At 33.8% G+C, this 19,492-nt stretch overlaps 2 protein-coding genes and 1 pseudogene across 2 annotated transcripts; all 3 read right to left on the reverse strand.

Moving 5' to 3' along the window:
- Nucleotides 1-3,066: 3,066 nt before the first annotated feature.
- LOC132252820 (MDIS1-interacting receptor like kinase 2-like) lies at nucleotides 3,067-5,485 on the reverse strand. Its single transcript, XM_059734134.1, has one exon. The coding sequence runs from the start codon at nucleotides 4,049-4,051 to the stop codon at nucleotides 3,323-3,325; it is 729 nt and encodes a 242-aa protein (XP_059590117.1). The 5' UTR covers nucleotides 4,052-5,485; the 3' UTR covers nucleotides 3,067-3,322.
- LOC132252833 (LRR receptor-like serine/threonine-protein kinase ERL1) lies at nucleotides 4,056-4,711 on the reverse strand. The gene is made up of 2 exons (XM_059734174.1): nucleotides 4,497-4,711; nucleotides 4,056-4,263 (listed from the first exon to the last, which is right to left on the reverse strand). The coding sequence occupies exons 1-2, from the start codon at nucleotides 4,709-4,711 to the stop codon at nucleotides 4,056-4,058; spliced, it is 423 nt and encodes a 140-aa protein (XP_059590157.1).
- A 10,135-nt stretch (nucleotides 5,486-15,620) lies between the features above and the next one.
- LOC100250841 (MDIS1-interacting receptor like kinase 2-like) lies at nucleotides 15,621-19,121 on the reverse strand (annotated as a pseudogene).
- Between the last annotated feature and the right edge of the window lie 371 nt (nucleotides 19,122-19,492).

The raw sequence follows: 19,492 nt of genomic DNA on the forward strand, positions 1-19,492 counted from the left end.
TATTTAAATTTATTATTATGGTCTGTAAGAATTATCAAAAGAGACCACCCTTTACAGTAATTATCACATCTTGCCCACCCATCCGCTAATTCTCCCCGTATATATTAAACAACCCTCTCAAAATAAGGACTGAGACGAGCCTTTAACTACACATGGGATTTATAAGTTGTACTGAAAAAACAAAACCATCAAGGCAATATTATTTGAAAACCAGAAGAGCTGAAATTTTGTGATTGTACAATTTTATCATTTACTTGAACGAAATTTAGTTATGGAAAAGAAGTGGGATTTTAATAGTGTGCAATCCCAATAACCACATCATAAGAAGCATAGTGCTATTCACACAAAACCACACCTAATTTCTTTTGGCACAACGCCACAATTTCAAGGATTGCAAACCACCCCAGGTGCTTGATGTAGAAAGAAAGACCGAAGAAACTCAGAAGGAATTACGTTGTGTTGAAGGTGCAGGAGGTTTGTAACCATGCATTATTGGTGGACTAGGTAGAGTTCCATGCAAATTATTTCTTAGCATGCTAGATTCTCTGTGATAACATCTGAGAAATAATCTGCATGGTTGGCCTGGATCGTGGGTTGGCATTTCGCTTCCCTTTCATCTTGAGTGGTAAGAGATGGGAGTCGCGGGTCCAATATATCTTCCAGTACTGTGTTCTCCTTCTTTGGGGAAACTGATAGAGACAAGATCTGATCTCCAGGATGTCTTCCTTTGATAACTTCCAGTGCTATCACTCCAAAGCTATAAACATCGGTTTTTTTTCGTCACCTTCATTGTATATGTCACGCCCCAAGACCCACTCCAAGGGCGTGATGGTCATTTTACACCTCAAACCCGAAGACTTAAAGTATAATATGACCCAAACAATCATATTGTAACTGGATGTAACCAATTACCAAATACCTGTTCAGAGTAGCGGAACAAAATTCTAAAATCTTCAAACTTAACTTTAGAACTAAGCATCCATCAACCAAAATCCATTATCCAAATAGATTGCAACTCAACAAATCTAAGTACTAACAAATTTTTATAATCTCGAACTCTCAACTTCAAACTATCATAAAAAAATATTTAAAAGCTCAATATCTAAATAGCTTCCAAAAACTAAATAATCCAAATGAACATAAGCTTATAAGCTAACAATGTTAAAAAATAACATCCTAAGAAAAATCCTAATGATGACAATTTCCCGACCTAGCCATCACTTCTCGCCCAAACTAAGGGTACCTGAAAAATTTTCAACAATTGGGAATGAGCTCACAGCCCAATAAGAAATATTAATGCAGTTCATGGATAAAATATTTTCATTTCAAATAGGAGAAATCATTTTTTTTTCTCATCAAATATTAGAGTTTCAAAAATACCAATATATTCAAAATTCAACCAACCATTTTCATATCAAATTCAAACACTTTCACATAAGATTCAATCAAATCCATTCAATTTTCATTACTCTGGTTATCAAATATCAAATGCCCAGTTAGGTGAGAGTTCTCAAATGGGTGGCTAGCCTCAAATTGTTCCTGGTGGACGGAACCAAACACTACTAGTACTAGTAACCTCTAACCAAACCCCTAGAGGTTGGGGTCCAAATCAATTACATTTCCACCATGAAATGTAAAGGTCAACTATTATATCCCATTGGTAAGGACCAAATAAACCAGAGTGATGTTTTTGTTTAAGTATTCAAATTTACACAACATAATATCTCCATATTTTGTGTCATAAATAAAACAAAATATTCCAACATAATATTTAGTGCAAAACAGTTTGATCCATGTATGGTAACAAAATATCATTTTCTTTTCCACAATTCAAAATAACATATAAAATAATTTAATTTTATAAATATTGCATTAACTTCCCTTACCTCAAAATGTGCAAAGACCTTGAAGAAAAAATAACCCTGAAAAGTCTACTCCTCACCTAACACAATAAAAAGACAACTATTATTATTTACCTCAAAATATAAATTTGATAATCCTAAAATTTCTAAGTGTTAAGATTAATATTTTTGATTAACAAAGTAATAATTTAATTACTCTATTCCTTATTTAATTATAATTTTTTTTTCTAATTTAAGTCAAAGAACACCTCATGACTTAACTATTTACTATTTATTTTACTAATTAAATTTTATTCTATTTATTAGCTTAATTTTACCAACTAATCTTGTACTTCACTTTATTTACATAAACCTGTATATATAAATATTATTATTATTGCACTTCCTAATTCTCTGATTTGCTACCTCATTTCTTAATAAAAAAAAATTTGGTTTATTATTACTTAACAATTACTAGCAAGAACCTGTACCTCATCAAAAGTTCCAACATATAATATACATATGAAAAACATTCTTTTTACACTCTCTGCCACTCCAGAACACGAGAATTTATTTTTTATTAGTAAAATATTATTTTCTCACTCTTTCATTCCCACTGTACACCACATAACCAACAAGTCTTTTTTATTTTATTTTTTATTATTCTCTGGCTATTACCTGCCGCCACAACACGCCCAGAAATTTCCTTCATTTTTTTTTACCTCAGATTTATTCTTCTAAATTTCAAAGTTTCTCAATTTCCAACAATAAACTGCCCCATGTTCATAATTTAATTCATTTTTTTTTTCTAAACATTTAGAAAATTCCTAATTTCTAAAATTTCCAAATTTTTTTACCAATGAAATAATTCATGTTCATGAATTTTCAATGTTTTGATTTAAAAACTAAATAGACAAACCCTAATCTAGATTTGAATTTTTTTTTTTTTTCAAAAACATCTAATGATTTCAAACTACTTCGTTAATCTAAACTAATGATCCAAAAGTTAAAAACTTACCTGAAAAAAAAAGTCTGATCTTTCAATCCCTAAAGTCCAAAATCTCCAGCCCTCCGTTCTCTGTGAAAAATATATTTTTTTTTTCACTATTTATACTTAGGGCTTTCTAAAACACAAAAAGACCTATTTACCCTCATTAATTATTTAATTAATTAATTAACCTAGTTTTACTAATTTACCCTAAAAAACAACTGGGGTGTTATAGTATAAGCATGTTCTGCAAAATTAGAAGATAAATATCACATCATTGACAGGTTAGATTTCTTTGTTAATTGAGGACTGAACATATACCTGGTGCAACGTATCCAAATGTGCCTGCAAGTGCGTTCTGATTTGATGAGTCTAGCTTTAGAAGCTTGGCAGTGCCGAAGTCAGAAATATGAGGCTCATGTTGAGAATCCAGTAGAATATTGTTGCTCGATGTATGCCGATGAACAATTAAGGGTGAGCAATCATGGTGTATTTAAGACAAAGCGTCAGCCATTTCTTTAATGATATTGATCCTTGTAGCCCAAACCAGTTTCTTAACTGCTTCCCTGCTCAAGATTGTAGCCAGGCTACCTCTTTCAAGGTACTCGTAGACGAGAAACGAGTGTCGTGGATGTGAACAGAAACCAAGAAGTTTCACAATGTTTCGATGCTTGATTTCTGTGGGTGCCCTTACTTCCTTCAAGAAATCCCTTTGATTTGCCATATCTATATCGGATGGGTGAAGCTTCTTCACAGCTACTATATTACCTGACGGCAGCTCTGCCTTGTAAATGCTTCCATGCCCTCCCTTTCTGATGCAATACATGAGATCAAAATCCTTGGTGGCCTTTATATTCTCTTCATACATTGTTCTTCCGTCAAAAGTTGATATGGAAGAGAGATCATTCTGTACATCACCTTCTTCGATTTCTGGAGTTCTCTCTCTTCTTTCAGCACCCAAGAAAATTCCAATGAAAGCAAAAAGAAGTAGAAGTGCTCCCAAAAGAGGGAATATGATTATAAACACAATTTTGTGGCCCTTTTCGACAGGTGGTTGGCCTACTCCAGAACCCTTTTTGCAGGGTTGCAACCCTTTTACATTGCCGCACAAGCCATTGTTCACCTTTAACACCTCAATGGTAGCATCTCGAAATGCTTTGCTGTTGGGAATGGGACCCTGCAACTGATTGGAAGATATCTCAACATCCGACAAGCCACGCATATCCTCAAAAGCCTTTGGAATGAATTTCTCCTGATAGCGAGTAGTGACTCAGATCTAGCTGGGAGAGGTGACTCAGCTTACCCATCTGAGCAGGAATTCTGTGGCTAAGCCTGTTATTGCTCAGGTTCAAGTAATACAAGTTCGAGCAGTCACCCAAGTTCGCTGGTATTGACCCATTTAATCGGTTTGCTGATAAGTCGAGATGATCAAGGCTGAACAGTAATCCAAATCAAATTCAAGAGGTATACTTCCAGAAAGTTGGTTATCATTCAATTTTAGCTCCAACAGAGAAGTTAAACTTCCCTTTTTTTTTTTCAGAAATTGTCCAACCAAATGTTTTGAAGAAAGATCAAGGAAGGTTAGATCAGTTGAGATTCCAAAATCTTCTGGTATGCTCCCTGTAATATTGTTCCCGGCCATCTGCAGCCTTTGTAGTTGTGGGCACCTTCCCCAGTTATGAGAGAGTTCTCCATGAAAACTTTTGTAGCTCAAGTCGATGTATTCCAGGTTTGGACAGTCGCCAACTACCTCGGATATATTTCCAGTGAGTTGGTTTCCCCGAACAGAGTTCTGGTTAAGTTTCTGCAAATTTTCAAGCTTTTGAGGGTGGGACCACTGAGACAGTTGTTGCTCACTGTAAAGCGCACCAGAGATCCACATTGGCAAATGCCTTCCGGAAAAGAGCCAGACAGCTGGTTTGTGTTGATTTCTAGCACAACCAACTTATGAAGTTTCCCAATTTCTCGAGGAATGTAACCAGAAAGTTTGTTATCACGGAGGAATAAAATTTCTAAGTTGGTCAGATTACCTAGTGAAGTAGGAAGGGAACCATTGAGTTGGTTTTCTGAAAGTTCTGGATCAACAAGAGACTTCAAGTTTCCTATTTCTCAAGGAATGGGGCCGGAAAGTTGATTGGCATAGAGATGCAGGCGGGTTAAGCCACTGAGATCACCTAATGACGTAGGGATTGGACCTAAAAGATAGTTTTCGTAGAGGCTTAGACTGTTCAGGGATCTCAAATTTCCTAATTCTGGTGGGATTTGCCCGGAGAGTTGATTGTTGAACAGGTATAACATAAGGTTTCAAGTTTCCAAAAGTGGAAGGGATGGGAGCTGTTAGATTGTGGAAGGGTTTTCCTTGATTTCTGAAAGAAGAGAGAGAACTCCAGAAGTCGAAGAAGGTGATGTACAGAATGATCTCTTTGCAATATCAACTTTTGATGGAGGAACAGTGTATGAAGAGATTATAAAGGCCGCCGACGATTTTTATCTCATGTATGGCATCAGAAAGGAAGGGCATGGAAGCGTTTACAAAGCAGAGCTGTCGTCAGGTTATATAGTAGTTGTGAAGAAGCTTCACCCATTTAACACAGAGATGGCAGATCAAAAGGGCACTGACAAAAATCAAGCATCGAAACATAGTGAAACTTCTTGGTTTCTGTTCACATCACGACAAATTTTTGGTCTACGATTACCTTGAAAGAGGTAGCCTGGCTACAATCTTGAGCAGAGAAGAAGCTGAGACATTGGTTTGGGCTACAAGGGTCAATATCATAAAGGAGTGGCTCATGCTTTGTCTTACATGCACCATGATTGCTCACCCCCAATTGTTCATCGGCATATATCGAGCAACAATTTTCTGCTGGATTCTCAATACGAGCCTCATATTTCTGACTCGGCACTGCCAAGCTTCTAAAGCTAGACTCATCAAATCAGAGCACACTTGCAGGCACATTCGGATACGTTGCACCAGGTATTTGTTCACTACTCAATCAACAAAGAAATCTAACTTGTCCACCACGTAATATTCATCTTCTAATTTTGCAGAACATGCTTATACAATGAAGGTGACGGAAAAGACTGATGTCTATAGCTTTGGAGTGATTAGCACTGGAAGTTATCAAAGGAAGACATCCTGGAAATCAGATCTTGTCTCTATCAGTTTCCCCACATCTCACAACCCAGGATGAAGGGGAAGTGATATCTATTATAAAACCCGGAACTGCATGCTTAAATGCCAACCCACGATCCAGGCCAACCATGCAGATTATTTCTCAGATGTGATCACAGAGAATCTAGCATGCTAAGAAATAATTTGTGTGGAACTCTACTTAGTTCACCAATAATGCATTATTTCGAACCTCCTACATCTTCAGCACAGTGTAATTTCTTTTGAGTTTCTTGAGTCTTTCTTTCTATATCAAGTACCCGGTGTGATTTGTACTGGTAGAAATTGTGGCTTTGTGCCCAAAGAAATAAAGTGTGGTTTTGTGTGAATAGAAGTAGATAAATCTCTGCTACTCATGCAGAAAATTCATCCATTCATCTACCAAGACTGCTACTCATGTATTTTCTAATTAACAAATTAAATATTTACATGTCAAAACATATGAGCAGCACTGGAATAAATAAATAAATAAAGAAGAAAAGGGAAGATGAATATACCATATAAATGCAGTCCCAACTAAGCAAGCCCCAATTTCCTTGCAGTCCCTCAACACATAAACCAAAAGTGGAGGAAAAAAAAAATCTCTCAAACAAAGAAAACAAGTATATCTACCACTATTTTTATTTTTATTTTATTTTTTTTTTAAATTTCTTTTTTTTTTCTTCCCTCTTTGACCACTATATCCTTTGCCATATATCATATTTCTTATTGTTATTTTTCTCTTTCTTTTGATATTTCTTTTAATATCCTTATGTATTTTTTTTCCTCTTTAATCTCTCTATATTTATTGATTTTAATTATTTTTTTTGGACATATTAAACTTAAAATGATAATATATAATAAATAGTTAATAATAACAAATTAAATAAAAACATAAATATATAATAGACAAATATGAAAATATTATTCTATAAATAATATACTTAATGATTTTAAACATTAATTATAATAATATATTTGATAGTTTAATGTTTAAATTTAAAAATTATATTTTATTTTTTAGAGGTTTATAATATAATATTTTTTATATTAATGTTAAATAAAAGATTTATTTATTTTGTAAATCTTATCACATGTAAAAGTAAAAATATCTTTGTAATACTATTTTATTATTTATATTATTTTTATTTTAATTTTAATTTTTTCATATCAAAATCATAGTAAGTGATTGTGCTTTTATCTTTATTTTTATTTTTTATTTATAGTTTTAACTTGATTGTGAATTAACTTTTTGTTTGGTTAAAAATTTTCATTTTTTAATTAACATAAAAATATATAATTTTTTTTTTCATACAAAAATTGTATTTAACATTTTATATTAATTTTCTCTTAATTAATTTTTCTTATATTTATTAAAATATATACATTCTTTAATAGGGTCAAATGGAGCCTTGGTTGACCATAAAAAAAATGTATGTATTTTTAGACAAGAATGTACATACTTTTCTTTTAAGAATATATGTATTTTTCTTCAAAATGTACATTTGCATTTTGGAATGGGCAAAGACCTCAAATTAATTTCCAAGTTTCTTGAAATGAATATTTAAACCCAAGTAGGGCCTAATGGGGTCTCGGTTGGCTTTTAAAAAACATACGGATAAAGTCTTGTAGGTTGAACCATAATATTTAGACCCTAATCATATAGACACATAATATTATTTTTTAAATAAATATTAATGCATTAATTACATTTCATATCATGAACACAATCAGAGTTACCAAATGACTACAAAAGTCTTGTAGCATATGATTCGGATTTTTTCTTAATTCTATATAAAATGATACTTATGCTTTAGACCTATTAAAATTATGCAATTCTTCTAATTTCCCCACCTATCATAAGTATGGCCTTACCAAAACTGACTCTTGATTTATCCTCAAGGGCTGTGGTTGCATGCATATGTGCATAACCTTTTGCTTTCCTAACCAAATTAGTTCTGTTTAATTTGCTTCTTTTTTGTTGTTTCAGGGGGCTCCAAGGCTAATTTAGCTGACCTTGCTGTCTTTGGGGCGTTGAGACCCCTCCGTTACCTGAGATCTGGTGGAAGACACTCGCATTGGTGAATGGTACACAAGAATGGATAATGCTGCGGGGGGAGGGGCGGGGGCTTGGGGTGTCATCAAGGATTAAAGCCCAGACCAGAAATCATGTTGAATTGGCAACCGTGCTGTCTGCTTCAACCACAAGTTTGCTGGTTTTGTTGCCAAACTAAGCTAATTCTTTATAGAAGGAAAGAACAAAATTTTTTGGAAGAGACAGTTGTGGTACTTTTCCTTCTAAAAGATTGTGCGAAGTTGTAATGGGTGGCAAAATTTTGCTATTGCAATTCATTGATCAGAGTCAGAAGTTAAAATCATTATTATAAATTTTGGTGGAAATACCGATCAATAGTACAGAAAAAATATGTTGCGAATTGTGAACCCCAATTGAGGAATGTGCTATATATTATGATTTCTAGTAAATAATAAGCAATACTTTTAGATGATTATTTGAGGCTTGAACAACTTGTCTGGGTTGTAATTGTCTGAAGCTTTTGAAATATGTCTTTCTGATCAGATGCGTTCTTCTCCCAGTATATGGAATCGCTGAAAATATTGCCATGGAGTTTGTAAAAGCTTTTAATTTGCTAAAATACACCACACAAGTGAAAGTGCTTGATTTTTACTTTGATATTAGTCTGAATTACACATTGGTGGAAATCTTATTTTTTCATTGATCCTGGAGTCATCCCAAGACAGTACAATTTGAAAACCAGAAGAACTGGAATTCAGTGATTATACAATCTTACCATTTACTTGAACAAAATTTAGATATGGAAAGGAAGTGGGACTTCAGTAGTGTGCAATCCAAATTACCACATCAATGGAAGCAAACATGTATCTAATGCTATTCACACAAAGCCACACCTAATTTCTTTTGGCATAAAGCCACAATTTCGATTACAATTTTCGCTAGGTAGTTATTGTAGAAAGAAAGACTGAAGAAACTCAAAAGGAATTACATTGTGTTGAAGATGCAGGAGGTTCGAAACCATGCATTATTGGTGGACGAGGTATAGTTCCATGCAAATTATTTCTTACCTTGCTAAATTCTCTGTGATAACATCTGAGAAATAATCTTCATAGTTGGCCTGGACTGTGGGTTGACATTTAAGCATGCAGTTACGAGCTTTATGATAGATATCACTTCCCCTTCATCTTGGGCTATAAGAGGTGGGAGTCGCGGGTCCAACATATCTTCTAACACTATGTTCTCCTTCTGTGGGGAAACTGATAGAGACAAGATCTGATCTCCAGGATGTCTTCCTTTGATAACTTCCAGAGCTATCACTCCAAAACTATAGACATCGGTTTTTTTTGTCACCCTCAGTGTATAAGCATGTTCTACAAAATTAGAAGATAAATATTACAAAGTGGACATGTTAGATTTCTTTGTTAATTGAGTGAACAATACCTGGTGTAACGTATCCGAATGTGCCTGCAAGTGCGCTCTGATTTGATGAGTCTAGCTTTAGAAGCTTGGCAATGCTGAAGTCAGAAATATGAGGCTCATATTGAGAATCCAGCAGAATATTGTTGCTTGATATATCTCGATGAACAATTGGGGATAAGCAATCATGGTGGGGGGTGAGCAATTAATCATGGTGCATGTAAGACAGCATGAGCCACTCCTTTAATGGTATTGATCCTTGTAACCCAACCCAATTTCTTAGCTTCTTCTCTGCTCAAGATTGTAGCCAGGCTACCTCTTTCAAGGTACTCATAGACCAAAAAGAAGTGTCGTGGATGTGAACAGAAACCAAGAAGTCTCACAATGTTTCGATGCTTGATTTCTGTCAGTGCCCTTACTACATTGAAGAAGTCCCTTTGATTTGCCGTATCTATGTCGGATGGGTAAAGCTTTTTCACAGCTACAATATTACCTGAGGACAGCTCTGCCTTGTAAACCCTTCCATGCCCACCTTTTCCGATGCAATACATGGGATCAAAATCCTTGGTGGCCTTTGTAATCTCTTCATACATTGTTCTTCCATCAAAAGTTGATATTGAGAGGAGATTATTTTGTACATCACCTTCTTCGATTTCTGGAGTTCTCTCTCTTCTTTCAACAATGAAGAAAATTCCAATGAAAGCAAAAAGAAGTAGAAGTGCTCCCAAAAGAGGGAATATGATTATAAACACAACTTTAATTTTATAATTAAACTATTTAAGATTTATAAATAAAAAAATTATATTATACAATTAAATATCCTAACATAGTTTATGTGGATGAACCTAGTTTTGTCTCGTGGGTAGAAGAATTTGTGACATTATTTGGAAGAAGGGTCAATAAAGACGAGGATGGCTTTGTTTTCTATGGCTGGCTTTCCATTGGAGTAGAGTTTGTGTCTTCTTAGAATGAGAAACAACATGGTTAAAACAACTGTACATAGCCAACAGGATTAAGGAAACAAAGTTTAAATGGGTGACTCCATGGTTTCAATTGATGTGTAGCAAATAATGGATCAATAGTCCATTTGTAAACATGTGAGTTCACCATACCTTGGACTTGGAAACTCTCTAACTATCTCATCACTAGGAGATTATTAGGGAAAGAGAATGACCATAGCCTACCACTAGGACCGGTTTGCCCCTTATTAAATATATTGTACCAAATATATATATATATATATATATATATATATTTTGAAAGTCATCATATAAACACAATATTAAAAATAATTTAAAAATCAAATTAATTATAATTAAATAATTTTTTTATTTAATTAATTACAAAAAATATGAAAATTATCATGATAATTTTCTTCATAGTGTTTTTAATATCATTAATAAATTAATTAAATATTAAAAAAATTATACATATATCAAAATTTATTTTATATCATTTAATACAATTGAATTAAATGGATAATAATTTTAATATTAAATATATTTTAAAATTAGACATATTATAATCAAATATTACAATATTATTATGAAATAATATTTGACGTAATTTAATAATAAATGTACATATATAAAATTCATATTTTTTTATTGATGCATATACTATTATTATCAAATATGATAAATCATATTATAAATATATCAAATTTTTTAACAAAATAACTTTAAAATATCTAATATATTTTTAATTATATTTTTATGAAGTTTTTCTTATATTTCTATGAATTTTGATCAATTTTAAGTTTACCGATATTTTTTTTTCAAAATATCCGTTGATATATTTGTAAAATCGAAGTATCGATATATTCGTGATTACCAATATTTTTGTGAAACTAAGGTTTGGTTAATCTCGATTTTGATGATAACAAAACAATGTTTAAAATTAATGATTATATTTCAAGTGTAATTAGGCAAGACGATTTCCAAAGTGGTAATCACAAAGACAAATCAAGTCAAAGAGAAATCACCAAGAAGAAGAAGACCTCAAAGAGAAGTGTTTTTCAAGACCCAAGCTTCATAAGATCTCTTTATAAGGTTGTTGGTATACTAGGATTTTCATGCATTACATTCTTAACTTATGTACCAAAATCATCTAAGAGTTATTTTGTTTTAAATATTTTAAAATTGGATGATTTCATGTTTTCAACTAAAATCTTGTGTCAAATGTTTTTCAAACTTGTTTTAAAGGTTTTAAGTTGAAAAGGTTGGTTTTTGAGCCAAAAACGGCTCAATCGGTTGAATCGAATGAGGAATCGGTCAACCTCCCAGCTCAACCGATCGACCCCCACCCCAACCGGTCGAGGAGTGCAAAAAACCTTTTCTTTCTTCTAACACGGTTGTTCAATCGGTCAAGGTTGAAGCTCAATTAGTCGACCCCCACCTCAACCAATCAAGGTTCGATCAAGGGGCGGTCAAGGTCTAACGGTCACTTGCGAAACATTAAATGCTAATGACTAGTCAACCAGTCGACCCCCAGCTCGATTGGTCGAACCCCAGCTTGACCGGTTGAACCCCCAACGGCTAGTTTGACCATTTTCCTCTATAAAAAGGCTCAAATCTTCATTGTTTCATGAACTTAACCTTCCCAAATATTTCTTGAATATATTTGAGTCTTGGAAGAGTGTTTTTGAGTGCACCATTGTTCTAAAACTTGCATATCTTTAGTGCACCATTCAATCCTAGTTTTATTGTATCATTTGAGACTAAAGTTTTGTATTAGGATTTTATGAAATTATTTGTATATCTTTGAGAGGAAGAATCTAAGTGTGAGGTATCACTTATGGATTTTCAAGTGTGGGGTATCACTTGAGAGGTTGTTCAAGAGTGTGGTATCTCTTGAGGATTGTAAAGGGTGTTTGGAGCCAAAAGTCCAAGAGAGTGAAGTGGAACCATAATTCAATTGTATTGCTTGAAAGTTTGGTTTGGAAGCCTTGAAATAGTGGAACCTCAAGCTTGAGATTGAAGTTAGAGGAGAGTGGACATAGGCTTGCGCCGAACCACTATAAAAATCTTGTGTTTGCATTTTCTTTTCCTTATTCTCTTAATTTATATGCAATTATTTTTATATTGTTTTATTATAGATTTGCATATAATTATTTTTTGCATTCACATAATTTAAATTTATAAAAAGAGACTATCACCCTATTCACTCCTCTTATAGGGTGATTACCATAGATTGGATTAGCCTAATTTTTCTAATAATTTTCATCCATGTTCTTGAATTTGATTCACACATATTGTGAAGGTCTTTCAATTGTTTGCCTCGTGTGATTTGAATGCTTGTTGACTTAGGTTGTAATGCCTCAAACCCAATTTAGGGTAAAATTGTAATTTATAAATTATTAATTAATTAAAGTAGTTTAAAAAGGGTAGAAATGTCTTTTCGTATTTAAAACTCCTAAGTATAAATTAGATTTTTCCTATCTTCTTTATTGAGAAAACCCTTTTACACATAGATAAAAAAGATCAGAGAGTATAGAGTTGAAGATTTGGATGTTTAGGGTTTGAGGATCAATTTTTCAAGTAAGATTTTTAGTCCTTAAATGAATATTTTATATTTATTAATTAATTTTGAACACTTTATATATTCTTTAAAATATCTCAATTTTGATTAGAGTTTGTTTAATTAATATATAGGTCAAAAAGATTAGAAATTTATGAACATAATTTGATTTATTAATGAAGATCGATAAATTTTGATTACTCAAATGAATAGATCTAGAAAATAAATAAATAAATAAAATAAGAGTCGTGTGATTTTTTGGAACGGTGAAGAAAAAAATAAAATAATATTGACGTGTGTCATGTAGTAGAAGGTTTAAAAGAAAAGAAAAAAAGAAGAAGGATGCGTGTGGGGGAAGGAAGAAACAAAAGAAGAAGAAAAAAAAGTGTTATTATAATAATAATAATAATGGGTATAGTTGGTGGCTTGAAGTAGTGGTGTTGTAGGGTCTTTGAAAGTAATAATAATAATATATATATTTATATAATGGGGTATGTGGGTGGAATTGTGGTTAAGTGAAAGTTGGATCATGTGAATAATAATAATAATAATAATAATAATAATAATAATAATAATAGTTTATTGTATAGGTTTTAATTTAATTTAAGTATATAAAGAAATAAATAGTGAGGGTAAGATTAGGAAAGAAAACGAATTTTACAATAATTTAGAAACTCACTAAATTAATTTATTATTGTTTAGTAAGTTGAAAATAATATTGGGTGGTGATAATATTAACATAGAAAATTAATTAAGATCCCTAATACTAAATAAAATATTTTTAGTATTGTCAAATTTATATCTAGATAAATTATCAATAATAAATGTTGGGTATGATATTATGTTAGGTGAGGAGTAAATTCTTCAAGCTAAATTCTTCAAGATTTTGAGTGTTTCTTCAAGGTAAGGGAAATTAATACAGATTTTTTAAAAGGAAATAAATTTATTTTTATATTGTATTTTGAAATGTGTAAAAATGTTATTTTTATTTTTATGCATGGATCAAATATATGTTTTGTATGAAAAATACGTTTGAACAGTTTCTTTGTTTATGAAAAATGAAAAATTTTGAGATATGATGTTTTGTTTTGTAAGTTTGAATTAATGAAATGAAGTGTTTGACTTTGATTTCTATGGCCCTAGTCAACGGGTTATAATTGTTGACATATCCGGCCCCAATCAACGGGCTATAATAGTTGATATTATATGACATTAGTTAACGAGTTATAATAGTTGACCTTATGACCTTAATCAACAGGTTATAATTATTGATATTTGGTTTTAATCACCTTTAATAAAATAAATTTGAAACTAGTTACTCATTTATAAAGTCCCACTTAACTAGACACCATTTGTTATTTGATAAACAAAGTAAAGATATTTTGAATGCATTTGATTTGGTTTTGATGAAAAATAGTTTTGAAATGAATATGAGAAAGTTTTGTTGAAACTCAAAAGTTTTTATGAAAATAAGTATATATTATATTTCCTATTTGCAAGCATGATTGCAAATGTTTGATCCATGAATCTGTATTAATGTCCCTTATTAGGCTCTGAACTCATCCTCTTTGTTGATAATCTTTTAGGTAACCTTAGTTCGGACAAGGAGTGATCATTAATAGGAAAATTTGGTTTTATTAGGACATTTGTTTAAACTCTCTTTATTTTGGACATTATTTAGATGTTAAAACTTAATTTTCGTTTGAATTATTTTGAGTTTGAAGTTATTTGGACAATAACACTTTACTTGATGCATTAATTTTTTTTTTTAAAAGTTGATACTTGGAGATTTTAGAATTTTGTCCTATTACTTTAAATATGAATTTGATAATTTGTAAATTTTTAGTTACAATCTAAATGTTTATGTCGTTTCGACTTTGAGTCAATGAGCTTGAGGTGTGAAAAGAACGTCATACTCTTGAAGTGGGTTTTGGGGTGTGACATAGATGGTTGGGTGGCAATTCCTATCATGAACACTTATCTCATTTGGAAAAAAAATGCATTCAATAATTTGTGTCTTGCAAGTTAGTCAAATCAAAATTTGGGTTAGGTCATGTCAGGTTGACTCTAAGGAAGAAAATGTAAATAATAGATTAGCAAATGAAAACAAAGTTTGCATAATGAAGTTAATATCCCACTATGTACAAGAACAAACCATTCATCTCATTGTTTAACAATGGTATATCTAGAAGATCAAATCTTTAATGTTCAAGTCCGCTGATCCTTGCACATTGTCCACTAGTTCAATTCTACTTACCCACAAAAAGTATTTTTGATATTTTTCCAATCTTCTCCTCATTTTCCAAGGCATTACAAAAAGGGACGTGCAATATACAGAAAGGCTTGAGAGGGCACTATTAGTGAGAGTCAATCCTACACCTACACCACCTTATTATATATTTACCTTTTTCAACCTATTGCCAAGACCTTTGCTATGGAGTTTGCAAAAGCTTTTTAATTGCTAAAATACACCATACAAGTGAAAGTGTTTCATTTTTATCTTGATATTATTCTGAATTACACATTGGTGGAAATCTTAATGTTTCATTGATGCTGGAGTCTTCCCAAGACAATACCATTTGAAAACCAGAAGAACTGGAATTTAGTGATTGTACAATCTTACCATTTACTTGAACAAAATTTAGTTATGGAAAAGAAGTGGGACTTCAGTAGTGTGCAATCCAATTAACCATATCAATGGGAGCAAATATGTATCTAATTCTATTCACACAAAACCACACCTAATTTCTTTTGGCATATAGCTATAATTTCTATGATTACAATTTTCGCTAGGTAGTTAATGTAGAAAGAAAGACTGAAGAAACTCAAAAGGAATTACATTGTGTTGAAGATGCAGGAGGTTCGAAACCATGCATTATTGGTGGACGAGGTATAGGTCCATGCAAATTATTTCTTACCTTGCTAAATTCTCTGTGATAACATCTGAGAAATAATCTTCATGGTTGGCCTGGACTGTGGGTTGACATTTAAGCATGCAGTTGCGAGCTTTATGATATCTATCACTTCCCCTTCATCTTGAGCTGTGAGAGGTGGGAGTCGCGGGTCCAACATCTCTTCCAACACTATGTTATCCTTCTGTGGGGAAACTGATAGAGACAAGATCTGATCTCCAGGATGTCTTCCTTTGATAACTTCCAGTGCTATCACTCCAAAACTATAGACATCGGTTTTTTTCTGTGACCGTCATTGTATAAGCATGTTCTGCAACATTAGAAGATAAATATTACAACGTGGACATGTTAGATTTCTTCGTTAATTGAGGAGTGAACAATACCTGGTGCAACGTATCCGAATGTGCCTGCAAGTGCGCTTTGATTTGATGAGTCTAGCTTTAGAAGCTTGGCAGTGCCGAAGTCAGAAATATGAGGCTCGTATTGAGAATCCAGCAGAATATTGTTGCTTGATATATCCCAATGAACAATTGGGGGTGAGCAATCATGGTGCATGTAAGACAAAGCATGAGCCACTCCTTTAATGATATTGATCCTTGTAGCCCAACCCAATTTCTTAGCTTCTTCTCTGCTCAACATTGCAGCTAGGCTACCTCTTTCAAGGTACTCATAGACCAAAAAGGAGTGTCGTGGATGTGAACAGAAACCAAGAAGTTTCACAATGTTCCGATGTTTGATTTCTGTCAGTGCCCTTACTTCATTGAAGAAATCCCTTTGATTTGCCATATCTATGTCGGATGCGTAAAGCTTTTTCACAGCTACAATATTACCGGACGACAGCTCTGCTTTGTAAACGCTTCCATGCCCTCCCTTTCCGATGCAATACATGGGATCAAAATCCTTGGTGGCCTTTATAATCTCTTCATACATTGCTCTTCCATCAAAAGTTGATATTGAAAAGGGATCATTCTGTACATCACCTTCTTCGATTTCTGGAGTTCTCTTTGTTCTTTCAGCAATCAAGAAAATTCCAATGAAAGCAAAAAGAAGCATAAGTGCTCCCAAAAGAGGGAATACAATTATAAACACAATTTTGTGGCCCTTTTTGACAGGTTGTTGGCCTGCTCCAGAATCATTTTTGCAAGGTTGCAACCCTTTAACATTGCCGCACAAATCTTTGTTCCCCTTTAACAACTCAATGGTGGCATCTCGAAATGCTTTGCTGTTGGGAATGGGACCCTGCAATTGATTGTAAGATATGTCAATATCAGACAAGCCCCGCATTTCTTCGAAAGCCTTTGGGATGAAACCGGAGAGGTTGTTATGGGACAGATTAAGGTTCTCTAAGCTCTCCAAACCTTCGATTTGTGGTGGGATTTCTCCTGAAAGCAAGTTGTGACTCAGATCTAACTGGGAGAGGTGACTCAGCTTACCCATCTGAGCTGGAATTCTGTTGCTAAGTTTGTTATTGCTCAGGTTCAAGTAATGTAAGTTCAAGCAGGCACCCAAGTTCTCTGTTATTGACCCATTCAATCTATTTGCTGATAGATCGAGATGGCAAGAGTGAACAGTGATCCAAGTTCGGGAGGTATACTCCCAGAAAGTTGGTTATCATTTAATTTTAGCTCCAACAGAGAAGTTAAACTTCCCATTTTCTTTGGGATTTCCCCAACCAAATGATTTGAAGAAAGATCAAGCAAGGTTAGATTAGTTGAGATTCCAAAATCTTCTGGTATGCTCCCTGTAATATCGTTCCCGGCCATCTCCAGCCTTTGTAGTTTTGGGCACCTTCCCCAGTTATGAGAGAGTTCGCCATGAAACCTGTTGTAGCTCAAATCGATGTATTCCAGGTTGGGACAGTCACCAACTACCTCAGATATATTTCCAGTGAGTTGATTTCCCCCGAACAGAGCTCTGGTTAAGTTTCTGCAATTTTTCATGCTTTTAGGGATGGGACCACTGAGAAGGTTGTCGCTCACTGTAAAGCGCACCAGAGATCCACCTTGGCAAATGCCTTCTGGTAAAGAGCCAGACAGCCGATTTGTGTCGATTTCTAGCACAACCAACTTATGAAGTTTCCCAATTTCTTTAGGAAAGTAACCAGAAAGATGGTTATCACGGAGGAATAAAATTTCTAAGTTGGTCAGATTACCCAGTGAAGTAGGAATGGAACCATTGAGTTGGTTTTCTGAAAGTTCTAGATCAACAAGAGACTTCAAGTTACCTATTTCTTGAGGAATGGGACCGGAAAGTTGATTGGCATAGAGATGCAGGAGGGTTAGGCCACTGAGATCACCTAAGGACGCAGGGATTGGACCAGAAAGATTGTTTTCGTAGAGGCTTAGACCTTGCAGAGATTTCAAATTTCCTATTTCTGGTGGGATATGCCCGGAGAGTTGATTGTTGAATAGGTACAACATGGTTAAACGTTTCAAGTTTCCGAAAGTGGAAGGGATGAGACCTGTGAGATTGTTGGTATCCAAGTATATCTCAACAAGGTTGGTGAGATTTCCCATTTCTGGAGGAATGGAACCGGAAAGTTGATTTTCATAGAGATACAAAGAGGCCAAGTTGCTCAAATTACCCAAAGAAGCAGGAATAGAACCCTCCAGTTGGTTGGTGTACAAAGCAAGCTCATAAAGAGACGACAACTGACCCATTTCATGAGGAATTGAACCATTGAGCTGATTTTGAACCAGGTGCAGGACCTCAAGATTAGTTAATAGGCCAATCTCGGGCGGAATCCCTCCTGAGAACTGGTTGATAGAGAGATCAAGGTATTTGAGCTTGGAGAGGAGACCGATTTGGGGTGGGATAGGACCAGAGAGGTTGTTCATGCTGATATCAACATACGCAAGATTGGGAAAAGATGAGAATGAGAAGTCTTCAAGCGTACCTCTTAAACCCGACTCTGTGAGGTTTATTCTGATGACGCTCCCTGCATGGTTGCAGGATATTCCGTACCATTTGCATGGACTGGCTTCGGTTCCAAGGTGGGTAGAAGAATTGGTGAAGTTGTTAGGATAAAGAGTCCACGAAAGGAGGGAGGAATGGTTATGGGTGTGAAGGGTAGCTTTCCATTTGAGGAGAGTTTGTGTTTCTTCATTAGAATAAGAAGAAACATGATGTGAAGCAATGAACATAACCAAGAAGAGCTGGGAAACAAGGGAGAGCATTTTCTGTAAGGTTGAGAACGCCATGTATAGTTTTAGTTGATACATAGCATATGCTGCTTCACATCTTCATTTATACACATTTGGTTCCTTTGGTCCGTCTAGGTATCTGTCTTATTCACACGTATGGGAGGGAAGAAAGTTGTATTTTAATGTCAAGATTAAGGTCCATTACGCATTACTGTTTTATTCTTTCTTTTTTCCATAGGAAGCTATGTCATTATGGTGATGGAAGTCTTCTCTTTTTTCAAATGAATGCTGACCCTGAAGGTTGGTTGGAATTAACAATGTCTTTCAAGCGTTTTCAAAAATAATTTTCTATTTTTTAAAATAAAAAAATAGGAAAATATGTTTTGCAATTAGCTATTTTCTATTATTAAAATTAGAAAACTGTTTTCTATTATTAAAAATAGAAAACACGATATTTTCAAACACCATCTTTGAATTATTTTTACTTGTT

This window comes from Vitis vinifera, chromosome 17 (genome assembly GCF_030704535.1).
Source record: "Vitis vinifera cultivar Pinot Noir 40024 chromosome 17, ASM3070453v1".
Lineage (NCBI taxonomy): Eukaryota > Viridiplantae > Streptophyta > Magnoliopsida > Vitales > Vitaceae > Vitis > Vitis vinifera.